This window comes from Pezoporus flaviventris, unplaced genomic scaffold, assembly GCF_033815535.1.
Source record: "Pezoporus flaviventris isolate CSIRO_AGI_PZ_B2104156 unplaced genomic scaffold, CSIRO_AGI_Pfla_v1 ptg000066l, whole genome shotgun sequence".
Classification (NCBI taxonomy): domain Eukaryota; kingdom Metazoa; phylum Chordata; class Aves; order Psittaciformes; family Psittacidae; genus Pezoporus; species Pezoporus flaviventris.
The window spans coordinates 8,468,256-8,484,266 of NW_026892614.1; the positions used below are offsets into that span (position 1 = coordinate 8,468,256).

General features: G+C 39.4%; 1 protein-coding gene across 3 annotated transcripts in view; it reads left to right on the forward strand.

The window, feature by feature from the left end:
* The first annotated feature begins 2,286 nt into the window (after positions 1–2,286).
* The window catches only part of PLD5 (phospholipase D family member 5), a 166,071-nt gene continuing 152,346 nt past the window's right edge, over positions 2,287–16,011 (forward strand). For 2 of the 3 annotated variants that reach the window (XM_061471155.1, XM_061471157.1), the window contains exon 1: positions 2,287–2,926. In XM_061471155.1, coding sequence (XP_061327139.1) covers positions 2,741–2,926 — 186 coding nt within the window. In that variant the 5' untranslated portion in view covers positions 2,287–2,740. The remainder of the gene's footprint in view (positions 2,927–16,011) is intronic. The other variant, XM_061471159.1, reaches the window with a different exon arrangement.

Genomic DNA, 16,011 nt, shown 5'->3' on the forward strand with positions numbered 1-16,011 from the left:
CTTTGTATTCATAGCTTGTTGTTTTGCCTGAGTAAAATTTTTATGAAAACACAAAAAAAATTATAGTCTTTAGGCTGTGTTTTCTAACTCTAAATCTTCTTCCCAAGAAAAGGTGACATACATGGAAGAATGGGACAACATATTGTAATGAAGTACAGTGGCATATTGATTCTGGTCTGTCATAGGATTAAGGAATGGGGAGGAAAGCAAGCGGCAACTACAGAGCACTACAAGAAACTTTTCTTGTGGGTCTGGTTTTTCTTTTTTTTCTTCTTTTTTTATATTTGCAAACAGCATAAACAAGAAAGCCCAGAGGAATAAGGAAAAGGTTGAAGTGCTTTATACTGCTATAGGAACAATGTGAAACTTCTTATGCAAAACCAACATAAAGCAGGCTGTCCTTACAGCACATGAAGAAACTCAGAGGCTTTTTCTTTTCTTCTTTTTGACTGAACATCTGTATGTATACCAATCCTTTGGCAGTAGCTGCATCTATAAGCATATACAATTCATAAATGGGCATCTGCAGCTAAAGTTCAGTTCAGCAGAACTTTTAATCACATTATTCTGCCTGAACTTAAAACTACTGCAGCTGTGACATGCCATACTTTAAATCTCAGTGCCTTCAGGTGTGTCCTGCATGCAGTCACATGGTCCTAGTTTTTGCTCCAGGTGTTATGAGAATGTATTGACGATAACGGAAATACCCAGATTTACGCTACCAACTGAAGAAATTAGAGAGGAAGTTATTAACAAGAAAGCTGCAAGTTTTTTATACTGGTAAGTAAAAAGTATTTACGTCGATGGGTCTTCTTGTTATTTTGTTTATGCTTTCAGAGTGTCTTGGGGATTTTTTTGGTAGTATTCAGGTAAATATTGTAAAATTACCTTTTTTTGGGGGGAAAATGCTGTACTTCATGTTCCTACCAAATCCCCATTACTGTTCAGTTTGTTTTTCCAACATTTTGTAAGGATAGCAGTATTGCATCTTAATAATAATCCTCACTTATGAGGTGTGATGTGAGTTTTGCCTTTATCCTTAGAATTTTGAAAGGAAAACTTTCATTATTTGTCTGGTTTCTGAATTATTTTTTGTAGCAATATACCTTGAGCCCAACCATAATGATACCTTAAACCTTACTTCAGGTGGAAGTGAAGCTCACTCCAGATGAGGTGGTTAGCAGAGAGGTCTTTTATAATGTTCTTACCAACTAGTTCGAATGAACTGTTTCACCATTCAAAGGCTATTTTCACTGAACTGGATTCAAGTGCAGACTTTCAGTATCTGAGTAGCTACATCAGTTTATACCTCTGGCAAACTACAGATTGTCTGCCAGCAAATATTCACCAGAAAATGAAATGTGGTTCTGAGCTCCAATAATTATTTCTTGATGCTACGTAAGAAAGTTTTCTTATCTGTGCCTAATATAGCTTTGCAGAGTGTGTGGGCAATAAGCGAGGTGGCTTTTCATAGCATGAAAAAGGAAAGATTTTTTTATTTATTTTTTTTTCCCCGCTGAAACAAGTTTGAGCTGAATAGCAACACAAACCAACTTCATTACAGGAGACGGTAGTGGACTATAGAAACCACCCCAAAACGCCTCGTTTTTGCAGAGCACTACCTGGGTGTCAGGTAACAAGGGGTGTGGGCATTCCAGCGACATTGGCACGCTGTGACCACAGAAGCGATTTCAGTTCTGAGGTCTGGTGCTAGCTGAGTCTTTGCGGAGGCTGAGGGCTTCCAGGCAAGACCTGGACCCGAGGCTCCTGCCGCCCGGGGCCTGACGCTTTCGCCCCCTGACCAGGTGAAGTGAGCTTCTGGTTACCCCGGGCGAGGAACTGTCAGCTTGGTCTGGTTACGCTTCAGAGCGCCGGGAGCCCCTGCCCAGGAAGGGAGGAACGGGGGCGACACAGAGAGGTGGCCTGCAGCCCCGCACCTCCCGCTCACAGCGGCAGGTTCGGGCGGCGGCGAGGGGTGCATCTCACCCCGGGCAGGGCAGGATGGCGGGGCCCCGGGAGCCCCCGGTGCGGGGAGCTCGGACAAAGGCTTCCAGGAGACGGAGGGGCAGCCGGCCGCCGAGCCCCGCGGCGAGGTCCGGGGAGCGGGTTGGCTTGCTTCGGGACGAGAGAACTTCCCCAGGGGAGCCTCCTGCCCCCCAGGAGGGGGTGGCAGTCGTGTTCCTAGCGGCAATAGCGAGGCTCTTCCGCGCTGCTTTCTGCTTCCCCGAAGGTGGCTGCCGAGGAGGGGGAGCCGGGGGAGGAGCCGGCTTCATCCCCGGGCGGGCGGTGGCCCCTCCACTGCGCCAACCTGCAGGCGGGCGGGCGGGCGGCAGCAGCCCCGCCCGGCCTGGCCTCGGTCTGTGCGGGGCCGCACCTCCGTCCCGGGCAGAGCCGCGAGCAGCCGCGTCCCGCTGCGTCGGTCCTGGGCTGCAGCTTGCTGGCGGCGAGGGCAACGCGCAGCGGCATCTTGGAGCGTCTTCTTCTTTCCTCTTTCATCTCTCTCGGCTTGCTCCTCTCGTACCTGCAGCCTTTTCTTCTCCCTCCACTCCTCCTACCTTGTTATTTCTCTTTTTCTTCCCTTTCTCTTCCCGTTTTGTGGTTTTGGGGGCGTTTTTGCTTTGCCTCTCTTCCTTCTTCCCCCATCTTGTTCTTTTCTGGACCCTCTTCATCTAGTGCTTCTTAATTTCTTGATTTCTTCTGATTTTTTTTTTTTCTTTGGACTTTGCCTTGTCATGTCAAGATGGAAGTCAGGCATGACTGGCTCTCCTCATCCCCCCATGAGGGCTTCGAGCAGATGAGGCTGAAGAGCAGACCCAGAGAGCCTTCCCCAAGCCTCACCAGAGTAGGTGCGAACTTCTACAGCACTGTCAAGCAGCAGGACTACAGTGCCAGTGTCTGGTTGAGGAGGAAAGACAAACTGGAGCACGTAAGCCAGCTTCTATTTTCCTCCCTTTGTTTTCTTTTTAGACCTATGTCAAGGTACTCTCTTAGGCTACCTCTCCATTAGCTTGGACTCCAGAAGAAGTGTTGCTCCAGTAATTGGGTATGGCATATTCCCAAAAGGCAGAGAAAGGAGCTACATAGAGGTCCCAGCCTAGTCAAATCTGACATAAATAAGATGTCAGTGCTGTTCTCAAACCACATGCAAGTCTTTCTAACTAAAATATTTTTTTTAATGTTCTCAGTTTATTCATTCTTCTGTTCTGCAAATTCAGCACTGATGTGGGAGGAGAAAGATTGGGATGGTGCAGATGGAGGTTAGAGCATTTATCTCACAGTGATTATAATGTAGGTCTAGAATTGCTAAAAGAAAATAGTTTTTTTTTTAAATTCTAGCTGTGATTTCCCTCCCCCCTTTCTTTTTCTTCTTCATGCATGAGACTTTGAAAATACTCAGTCTGTGTGGGGGAGAGGAGATTTCCTTCAAGACATCAATTCCTGCAGCAGTAGTACATGACTTAACTGTGTTTGGGACCACAATAAAACTGATACTGTGGACAGGCCTAGTGAATATTTAATGAGAATTTAAGGTGCTTCTAAGTACTCCTGTCTCAGATGATGTTTGAAAGCATTTTTCATGTTACTTTTAGCAGCAAGGAAATGGACTGAGATGCCCTGCATACTGTGTAAGAGTTTTCTGAATAGCTTGTTAGGTGAAACCCATTGTTACAGTGCATAGTACAATCAAACCAGGAAAGTGGCTGCATTTACAGGGATGCAAAAGAGTAAGGAGAGGTTTGCATAATGCAACAGTCTGTCATTCTTTACATTAGCAAGTAATTTGTAATCACAGGCATGTTGTACAACAGGAAATATTTTCCTGTGCATCTTGAAGTCAGCCACCTGAAATCTCTTTGGATAGAAATGGTCTCATTATAAGGATAAATTGCCTTTATTACCTGAAAAATCTAGATGACATAGTAGGGTTCTTTAAAAATGAAACCTGAAAAAGGCTCCTGTACCAACTAGTTCATGGAGTATCACTCTCCCTTCCCACTAACCTGCTGAGTATTTATCCCTATTAGTGAAATCTTAAACTTGAGTTGTTTACACTTCCAGGGAAATGACTAGAACTGATGAACAGTTGGAAATACCACATTTCAAATGTTGGGAAAGGTATTGAATCCTGTCTGCCTTCTTACACATGTTTTTGTGATTCTTCACACTAACAACAAGGCTTCACAGTAGTGAACTTGTAAGCAGAGTATTCTCCCATTGTGAACCAAGAAGAAAAGTCAGTGCTTTATCTCAGCACAGCTAAAACATAGAAAACACAAAAATGTGAGCTTGGCTTTTGTAACAAGCTTTTGCTACATCTGATTACATGTTGATATGTGTCATCAAATGAATGGTTTTAAATTTTAATCGGGGGGAATAATCTGTCAGCAGTTTGATAGCTAACTATTATTCTAGTAGCTGAATATTAGGATGTTCAGATACCGTTTTTTTAAATCACACCCCAGTATTAGCATGGCCAAAGAAAACAGGCATTAACTTGTTAGAAGATTAGAAGTTAAAAAAACCCTTATTTTGTGTGTGGTTTGGTTGGTGGATTTTTTGTTTGTTTGGGGGTTTTTGTTATTGTTGTTTGGTTGGTTTTATGCTGAAGTCGGTATTTTATGACAATAAATAACTCTGCATCACTGGTGTGAAAAGCATTTTCTGTAATCAGTTTGGTATGAATGCATGTCCTTCTGCGGGTTTCCCTCTCATTTGATCCAGTTTTTATTCCCAAAATCTATTTGAATAATGTAAAGAAAAAAAAATTGGAATATGGATATTTTTTCTTTCCGTGAGGTATTTCATTGATACCTATTGTGAATACCCTGCAGAATATTAAATATGCCAACAGTATATATGTGAAATTACTTTGGTTTTATGATTTAGAGTAGTTGCATTACTCAAGAATGTGGTAACAGACAGGCTTTTGCATAGGTGCCCTAAATGAATGAAAATAAAATATGTATTAATTTCGAGGTTGTATTTTGGTTATATAGTTTGGGACCAAGGTTGTTGCTTTCTGTTTTCAGACAGATCTCTAGGGGTTTGAGTGTATTTTTTTCCAAAGAAATTATCTCCTACAGTCCATTCTTCCACTCCAAAAGACAAACCAATTCATTTTAGGTATATCGTTCTAAATGGTATGGTCGTTGACATATGATAGCTTATGGTCAATATTGGGTAATGGAGATATACAAACTTCATGAGGTGGATAGAGTACATAGAATCATAAAATAGTTAGGATTAGGAAGGACCTTAAGATCATCTAGCTTCAACCTCCCTGCCATGGGCATTGCAGCTCCCTTTGAGATAATCATGTTACTTGATAACAATAAAGAAAATCAAAATACAAGAAGTTGGCATACACGGACTGATTTTGAAAGTATATCATCACAAATTTCATGGTACTTAATGACAGATACAGGCAGAAGGGTATATAGTGAGTGTAAGTCAAGATATGCATGAATGTATTTTGAAGTGTCGCATGTACTGTTTAGGCCTTGAGGAGGGGTTGGTTTTTTCTTCATTTAAATGATTTCTTGCATTGATTTCAGTGTGGTTGTAACAGGGATAAAATTGGCCACTATATTTTTTACACTACTTCCAGTAAATCCTTGTAGACCATGGTAAATACATTACATTGACTTTCATTAAAGTAGCATGGCTTATTCATGTGACACATGCCTTATTAATCCAGATACTGTTTTGAGGGGCTAAAAAAGTTCTGATTAAAACTTTTTTATATTAATAAAAATCTCAAATGCACAAACAGTTTGTTTCTAGAACTCAAATTTGCAACAGAATTGTAAGTTTTGATGTTGTGGACTCTTTAGTTTTGTTGTTTAGGGTTTTGTTCTTTTTAACAGGTCTCGTTTTGAAGAGTGCGTAAAGAAGTTCAAAATTCAGCTGTTGCCATATCTCTTCTAAAAGCACAGAACAAGTTCAGATGCACAAATATAATACAGTTTCTTTAAAAATTGCTCAATACTTAATTATTGACTGACCATAGATGAAGACAAAAACTGAAATGTATTGCTGGCGTCCTACCAATTGATTGTTCTTGAAATGGACCTTTATATAGTGTGTCTCCCCATTGGCTATTTGTTTACATGGATTATCATTTCCAAGTGGCAGTAACACAATTTGTACAGCGCAAGATCTAAACGCAACTCACCTCTGTTTTCTGTTGAGAACTTGGACATCATATTTAAGATAAAATGAATCTGCTGTAACATGTTTAAAGATAGGTCAATTAGAAATTTTAGCTCAAGTGAGGCCTCAGTGTACACGTGTGCTGTAGCTCGTGTTGTACTTTTAATAGAGGAAATAAGTAGAGGTGTGAGGAACTCTGATGTTGCAGATGTGACCATAGTGATGGTGCAAACCTGTGGCTGAAATGCCTGCAGAGTCGAGATTGCTCAGATTCTATGTATCTACTTCAGCTGGTTCCTTGTGCTTTTTGTGAAGTTGTTTGCCTGGTACTGGAAGTGTTGAAAACGGTTGTGTGAAATATTCTGAAAAGTTTCCTTTGCATAGTGGTGTGTTTTTTTTTGTTTGCCTAGTGTTGCCTTTTTAAATGAAATGGGAATTGGTGGGGGGGAAGGAAGAGGCAGGGATGGGGAGAAAGAGTAGCTAACCTGATAGGCTGTATCTGGTGGGAGTTACTGATGCCTGGTTCAATTTACAGTGGGTCTCCATCATGTCTGTATAGCCTTCAGTAATGACAAGTACTGTATAGCTGTTTTCTCAGTACCTCAGCAAAGAATTCTGGAGAATTAGTTTTAAATAATCAAAACTTAAACCAAAAGCAGAACAGATTTCTTTTGAAGTTACAACAGATATATTTATGTTTTTTAATGACAAATACAGGTGTTGCTTCTCAAATATGTTGCGGTCTTTCTCTAATAACTTTTAAATTTAATTATCATTTATGTTAAAACATTTTTAAAGTTCTTTTAAGAAACTGCTTTGAAACTATGACTTTTTTGGGGAGACCTGGTATCAAAAAGGTTTTATTTATTGGAGATCCTCAGTTCATTACCTTTAGTATTATTGTAATTAGGGGAAGTTATTGATAATTCTTGCATCATCTTTTTTTTTTTACGTAAGTTCTGACTGATAGCAAAGACAACATTGAGATTTTTGGATTCTAAGTACTCTTGCTGTTATGAGAATTGACTTGACCAATTGATGTGACACAGCTAGTCGGCATACTTCTTCCCTTTGGCAGCATTGCTACCCAGGGAGAACAGTTTATGAGGCAGAGGGAGGACAGCGTCAACGTGGCAACAGAGGCAGGTATCTAATGTGCAGATGTTAGGCCTGAGACAATTTACAACACTGCTCGACAAGCATGGCTGTGTTACTTCTTGGAGCTTCAGGAACAAATCAGAAATAAAAGATAACTTTAATTCACGTCTTAACATCTTTATAAAAGTTTAAATCCCAAATCCATTTCTGCCAGTGCATTGTTATTATTCAAAAACTATTAGTTCTCTTAGGCAGCCTTTTTTTCTTCCCTCTTTTTTTAATTTAGATTTCTTCTTATGATACAGGAAATTGTTAACAAAAACGTTGTTGGATAGTTTAAAATTGTGGTTTTGCTCTTGCATGTGAATTAGCATGAGTGTTAAAAGTGAAAGGGCAGGTTTATAGGCTTCAGAATTTGATATCCAAGGATGGCAGAGGACACCATGTGTATAGCTATAACTTGTAACATGTAAACAAAGAAAATGGACATAGGTTGCTGTAAAGCAAGTAACAAGAGTGGAACTCCGTGAAGACAGATCAGTTCCTGAACAGAGCCATCAACTTCAGCTTAAGGGAGAATTATAAAAGGATCTAAGTCAGAATTCGGAAAATCATTACGCATTCCTTAAATGGTCCTTGTATTGCAGTAAACGCAAATACGTGGGGGGTGTTTGTTGTTGGTGGTTAGTTAGTCGTTTTGGATTGGTTGTTTTTTTTTTTTGTTAAATGCGTTGAGAGTGTCTCTTGTATTAAAGCTGGATACCAGAAAGAATAGAGTGCACCATGTATGAAGATGCATAAGTGGGGGCAGTTCAAAGGGTTCAAAAGTTGGTTTCCAGCATGTAGAACTTTTTGATGGCATGGTTGCAGACAATAATTCCAAATGTCTGTCTGGTCCTGCAGATAGATATCTATACTTAGTTTTCATCATTAAAATCAAGAGAACAAACTCCATTAAGTAGAGGGACTTTGGCTTTTCCTCAGAAGACAACTGACATTTGGAAGTGTCTGCCTGCAGCAGCAATACTAGCATATGTTGAGGTTCTCACTGAAGTAGTAGCACACAGTTTGCTTCAGTGCTGACAGACTGTGTGTGGAGGAATTCTTCTGTTGAAATACTGCTTTCCTTGAAGGTGTCTTTCACTAGTAATGTTTTTTAGACAAATGTAGTTAGAGAAAAATAAATGTTCATAGTAGTGGAAAAAGGGGACTGAACTCATTGAACAGTGTTGTGAAAACATTGAATAGCATTTTAGGGCAGAAAAGACAAAACTGTTTCTTTCAAATTTAATATCTTGAAATCTTGACATTTGGAGGGGAAAGAAGAACTTATTTCAGTAGTTACCACGCATAAAGGTAATTTTGTATTGTCAAACTATGAAAAAAATGTAATGGTTAATTTTTCTCTTTCTAGTTGTGGTGGGTTGCCCTTGGTTGTCTGCCAGTTGCCCACTAAGCCGCTCTCTCCCTCCCCCTTCAAAACAGGACAGGTGGAGAAAATGAGATAAAACATCTTGTAGCCTGAGATAAAGACAGGAAGATTGCTCACCAATTACTGTCACTGGCAAAGCAGACCTAACTTGGAGAAAATCACTTTGAAAGTCCAAATCTCTAAAGCTAAAATTAAAATGTTTGAGAGGTGCAGCCACTGTAGCAGCCTTAATTTATAGTGTCTGGCTTCCTGTTGTTGCACAAGAAAACATAGCAACTTGAAGCTTAAAGGTTGCACTTAAAATTTATTTATATGTGCATATATAAATTTAATTCAACCTATTCAAGATTTTTTAGGAAGGAAGTTTTGTAGTTTCTGAACAAAAGACCTAATTTTTAAGCTGTGCTTGTTCCAGATTCTAACTTCAGTGAAGATATGGGAAAAGTGGTTTTCACTGCTATGCCTTTCCTAATGCTACCAGAATTTGGAAAATACAAATTAGTTTTTTGCTACTATCATCACTTCTTTTTATCAACATTGACCACCCTTGTTTAAGGATTTTGAAACAGCAGCTCCTGAAACTTGCAACTCAATCTTCTTGTCTGGTACACAAATGAATAGTCTTCAGTGGTTTGCTGTTGTAGCAAACCATTCACTTTTAAACATAGCAGGAGTACTTAAGACACTAGGAAAATTATCCTTATTAAATATGTACTCATAAATGCAACCACTCACTGTCTGTAGAAGCTGCCCAATGCAGCTAGTCTCTGTGGCTGTTTAGTTTAGGCCTTATACATTCCAGAACAAGGAATGTTAAAGTACTGCAGTGAAAATCTCTGTACCAGACTATACAAAGATGGAAACAACAGATAAACTCATGCCAATGGTTAATAAATGCCACTTCACTGTCATTCAAGATTGGAATTCATACATTCTTAATCATTCCTAACAAAGAAAGTCCTGTGCTGACAATAGTCTTCCTGCATCTTTCTGCCCTAGTGAAGACCTTTCCTGGGGGATGTGCTTATGAAAGTCTACTTCTTGCATTGCTATGCTTGTAACATTATTTAAGGTCTGATTCCCAGGCCTTCTATGTAGTTTCCTTACTGAGAGGAAAAAAAAAAAAAGAAAAAACCCAAACCTCAAACAAACAAACAAAACCCCACAAAGAAAAAAAAAAAAAAAGAAAAACAACCTCACCACCACCCACCCCCAACAAAAAAAAATAAAAAATATAGGTGCCCTGCTAATGTATTGGTAAGTCCATATGGCCTCTTAATATGACAAAGGGAATATTCAGGTTAAAGAATCTGAAAGGACGTTTCTTAAAATGAGATTTGGATGCTTTTTTTGAATTTTTGTATTGCTAGATTTTTCCATTACCGGATGACAGCTGTTAGAGCTAAAACGTGTAAAATTAATTTTCCAGTGCACTGACACTCATCTATTGCCTGTAGCATTGTGTAGTCTGAGTAGACAATCAAGTTGTTTCCAATCTGTCCTTCACAGTTTTTGATAACTAGAATAGATTATTTGAGGGTATATCTAGATTAGGCAATAGGTACATGCTGGGTTCCATATCCCCTAATCAGCCAGGATAGGGACCTGTGCTGCTGCTTGCTCATGACCTGTATGCTCAGGTTTCCAGAATGGGGGAGCAGTGGACTGAATGTGTGCCTAGGTGTTATCTTATCTGGTGGGGATGCAATTGAACCGTTTACTGATGACTGAGGCACTTTCAGATTCACCCGACTTCAGTGATATAAAGTAAGCCAGTTAGCCTACTGTTCCATCAAAGTCATTTAAGTACTGCTCTTCTTTTGGTTGTCTATCTGCTGTGCTTTAGTGGGCAGAAGGGACACTCAGCTAAAAGAGAAGAAATATATGCAGGGAATTAGGAGACGTTCAGGAGGAGGAAGAGAGAGACTGAATGATGCATTGGTGCCAGTGAAGTGCATCAATTTAATCAGAAATGACTTCTTATTCCTAAGTTACTTGGATGATTATCCCTCAAAACATTCACTTTTTTTTCCTCCCAAATTATGCTCCTTAGAATTCTTTATAATCTTTTATAAAGACTTTCCACCTATAACACAGGATTTGAGTATTTTCAGAGCGTTTTTTGTTTTGCCCAGGGAAGTGGTGGCTGCCCCATTCCTAGAAGTGTTCAAGGCCAGGCTGGATGGAACTTTGAGCAACCTGGGCTAGTGGAAGGTGTCCCTGTCCATGGCAGGGGATTGGAACTAGTGGATCATTAAGGTCTCCTCCTAAGACAGCTGGGGCTGTGCAGCCTGGAGAAGAGAAGCTTTGTGGAGATGTCATAGCAACCTTCCAGTATCTGAAAGGGGCTTACAAGGGTGCTGGAGAGGGACTTTTCATCAGGGGTTGTAGCAATAGGACAAGGGGTAATGGGTTTAAACTTAAACAGGGGAAGTTCAGGTTAGGTCTAGGGAAGAAGTTCTTTACTGTGAGGGTGCTGAGGCACTGGAACAGGTTGTCCAAAGAAGTGGTGAATGCTCCATCCCTGGTAGTGTTCAAGGCCAGGCTGGACAGAGCCTTGGGTGACATGGTTTAGTGCGAGATGCCCCTGCTCACGGCACGGGGGTTGGAACTAGGTGATCCTTTCCAACCCTAAATATTCCTTGATTTGGCTGCTTTTGTTCTGATCAATGCATTATGTAATTTGACTGTGTAGATATGATCTCGCCCTGGACAGAGAAATATCAGAGTGATATTTTTAGCAGTACTTCATTGGCTTGCTCTCTGAAGAGAGACAAATTTATCTATTTTCTTCCATTTTTTCACAACCTATAAAATCTCTTCTTTATGTGCAGTGTTTGTAGGTAAATACAGTTGTGCATGTTATTAATTTTTGTTATTAAAACCAAGAATTTTAAAAAACTGAGTAAATTCCATTTGTGACTGCATGACGTCAACATAATCAGCAGCTTGTTTTGTAATTCATATAGTTGTTCCAGCACATAAATACTAGTCATTCTATTATCATTTTTGTTCTTATTTGTATTTCACTATTTACATTTGTAATGAAATGTTTAATGGAATAAAAAGCTAATGTATTTGAGAATTGCTACTAATAAAACAAAAAGTGATTTAGATAATTCCTGCTATTCTGATACATTAAATAGCCTGCGTTTCCACAGGGTAATTTGAACTGTTTGGAGCAGAACCAAATGGGGAGCAATGCTGACACAGCAATTGTGACCAGTTTAACTTTCATGATCTGTTGTTACTACAGTAAAGGAATATTTACTTGATTCTCTAAAACCTAGTATGTGCTGTAAAATGCTTGTCATAATGAGCAGATGTGTATTTGTTTTGAAACATGTGAATGTGTAAAAGTTAGTAACATCTTCAGCACTTCCAGCCACAGTAAACATGGCGTGTCTCATTAGTTACAGAAATTGTGCTGCTGCCCATTAAGCTCCATGACTGATCCTTTCTAGGCAGGAGGTTTTCAGTAAAGGAATATTCATTAAGTGTACGAGACAAACTTGAGGCACTACTTCAACTGAGGCTGCCTATTTACTTATGAGAATGGTGTTAAAGCTGACAGTGACTTGAACTCTATTTCCTTGATACTGTTTGTACACTTCTGTTTGATCTTGTACCAAAGCCACAGTAAAGTCTCCATTGACTTCACTACTATGGATTTAAGTTGTATATGAGCTACTTGAGAGAAGACTGTGGATCAGCTGAGCTGTCATGGGTTTGGGGCAGAAAAGTAAGGTGCATGTATAATGCTAGCAGTTGCAAGAAGAATCTGTCTCACCTTTTCTTGAGCTTTAGGTCTCAGGATCATCAGGCTGGTCACTGGGTACGTTGAGAACACCTTGTAGTAAGCACAGGGAAAGATCCGTGACAGGCTATGAAAAAGACAGAAAGCATCCTAATATAAGAGATAGAATGTAAGAAACTGTGAAGCATGCAAAAAATTATATAGAACCAGTTGCCCACTATTTAAGTTCACCTTCAAGTGTTTCAGAATGGAGAATACAGAAGGAAGTTAGATAGGTGCATTTGAAACCTTAGTTATCCGCCAAGACTAATGAAAGAAAACTCAGAAAAGCAAAGCTACGTGTGAAATTGTTTCTTTGCTCCAATTAGAATACTTCTGTTCCTCATTAGAAAGTGCCCATCATGCTAGAAATCAAATCAAACCTAAAATGGAATATGATCTGAGTTTTATGGTAGCAGGCATCATCTGCTTTTACGTTTTGTGCTTATTGAAGTGGAAATGTGCACCTGCTTTAATGATAATAATTGGAAACAAACAAAAAAACCCAAACCACACTATGTTGCCTTTTATGGAGAATGAATTAGGTGAGCAAATAAAAGAATATGCATTAATGTGACTGGTGGCTGCGATAAAGATGGAGAGTCTTGTCAAGTTCTGTTGTTGTTCCCATAGTTGTTTCTTGGCAAAGACCCATGAACATCTTAGTGTTCCTGGAACACTAAGAAAAAACCCCAAGTGATTAGGGAACATATAGAAATTCTGAAGCAGCATCCTTCTTGTGGCTTTCTGGTGGCTGCTGACGGAAGTTGGCTTGTTTAGCCTCTTTGTGGGCAGTGATAAAATAGCCATAGTAAATTGTATTGGGAAGATGAGTGGAATGGAATAAGTTAGGACTAAAGCTCTGTCAGTTTGCTCTAGGACCTGAACACCTCTAAGGGCCTGTGCAGTACGATGGATGGACATTTCTTTCTTCATAAACAGAAGTTGATGTGCATGTCTAACCCTTTGCTGCCTATTCACTGTTACCTTCTGGGTAAAAATGGTTGAAAAGTTTCAAGCTGATGAGTTGTCTGAAGAGTCAGTGATTGCGCTTTCTCCTTTCTTCCCTTAAATCAGTACATTCAGTAACTTTTTCCTGCTTATTAAAGAATTGTCTTATGGCCTGTAGCAGTGTGTTTGGTACTGTAAACTCTCATATTGAAGCTATGCTATCTACTGGCCTTTATGTTCTTTAATGCTTTATGGAAAAGTATATTCCCTGAGTTTTCAACAGGATTCATAATGCTAAGTTGTGGTAGGATAATGAGCCTATCCTTCATGTCATTTATACATGGCTTCAGTCACAGTTTGAACATTTGCTAAGCTGTGCTATTTCTCCATGTATCTTTTCATGGAAAACCAGTATGTTTTGTGAATAGTTGACTGTTTGCTGGTTAAGAAGTCATTCAGAGTCACACACAAAGTCCTGTGCATAAGTGCTGCTTAAAACGATATGTCATGGAGTATATTCAGTGTTGTCTCTATTGGATCTGTGATTTTTAGTTTCCTGAGAAAATGCATCTTTTGCGTAAGTCCTGTTACATAAAGAAAGATTACCTGGTTGGTGCCGCTGATCAGGTGCTTCTAAGGAAATACAACTTGAAAACAAATGAGTTAAAACAAACAAAAAACCCCACTAATGAATGAAAGCCCAACAATTGTGAAATTATTTGCGATTTGAAAGTATTTTTTGAGTGATTTGTTTGCAGAATGTGACTTATACCAAAACTGTGATGCTGAATAGTGACTGGTGCTTATTTGGGATGCTGCGAGCATCAGAAGATATCAATACACCAAAAGCTGTTTCAGGCTCTTGCAGTTAGCATGATTTATTGTTTGAGCAACAACAATTCCTTTGGGCCTAGCATGAAGCAAGGTCACGTACGTGTTTTGGAAAATGTTACCCTTTTAAACAAAGCAATTTCCTTTGTCAGTGTCAGTGAGCTGCTGTCCCTGCAGACACCTATTTCAATTCCCTACTGGGCATGTGGCAAGCAGATAGCACCTAACCCTGTTTTATTTTATCCCATTTTAATGCAGTATTGTTCTCTCTGAGCTTTGTTGTCATGGCTTAGTTGCAGCAAGCTCCTGCTGTGGAAAGCTGGAATGTGCCAGCCTGTATTCTCTGGCCGTGTGGTATATGGTCTTAAAGCACATTAGCCAAAATCAATTTGTTTCAGCAACCATATGACAGCCGAAATCTTGGACTGCTGCAATTTAAATTAAAAAAATAAACTTTCTTCAGCTTGTGCACTTTGTTCCCCTAGGTTTGTCTGTGCTGGGGCTGTTCCAAGCATTTTGGTTGGCTTTATACTACTGTTGCTTCATAGCCAATTTTAAAAAAGCTTCTGTACTGCACAACTGTTTCCCTGTTTACTTCTCCAAGGTTGAATTTAGCTACCCAAACCAGGGCATTTCCTTTCTCCTTTTTTCTATAATTTCATCTCATCACTTCTTTCATAATGCTTATTTTTTATATTGTTTTTCTTTATTCGCTTGTCCCTGCTCTGCTTCCATTTCCCCCTGAACTTCTCTGATGAATCCAGAGCACTATTTTGGTATTGCATTCCACCTTCTGTCATGCACCTTGTGTGGAACTATCATGGAAGATTATGTATGATTTGCAAATATACGTTTGCAAATATACTTCTCTTACAAGGTTTATACATAATTTTTATACTGGTAGGGTAATACTTTCCAAAGTTCTTAAGTCATTTAAAGTCTAGTCTTGAGCGTGGGCTTTTGCAAACCCTAAAGTTATAATGAATGGTGAGTTGTGTGACAGCCTGAGGTGGTCAAAGGCCTTGTAAGTGCTGTCTACAGATCTAGTAACAAAAAGCAATGATTATGCTAGGAATGACAAAACTTCTTGCCACCAATGTGACTTTGTTGTGTCAGCCAAAATACTATTCTTTCAGAATATTCTTCTTCTCTCTTTGTAATTAAATGAGAGCTCAGATGTTTTCTGTGAAACGAGATACAAGCAACCATACCATTGTGCCTTGGAAGGGTTGTTAAAACTTTTCCTCAGCATTACGGCATCTGTTTTCCAAAGGATTGCACATCTATTTTTGTTTTTCAGAAATAAACTAATTTCAAAAAACGCACACAGTTGTCTATGCAGGTACTAAATAGGATTTTCTCTGATCTAGAAAGAAATTTGCAGCAGATATAGAAACACTTGTTTATTATAGGAGCACCACTGGATAGCAAAGCTCAGTGATTTACAGGCCGCAGTACATAAGACACAGGAAGTGTGTGTATACTGTTTGTTGTGTTTGTGGTGTTGGTTTTGTTTAAGAGGGGATGTTAGTAATTTTGAAAGGTTTTAAGATCCCTTCGTGTTTGGATTAACCTGATGACTGTATTGGAGCTGTTGCTTTCTGTCATTTCTTACAATAAAAGTCTCTCCCCAGCAGCTATTTGTGATTTGTTTGCTTTTCTGCTCGTTTCTCCAGTATTTAGGGGATTAACATTTTGTTATAAGAACTTTTGCAGATATTTGTTGCTTTGTTTATTCACTTTATGACTG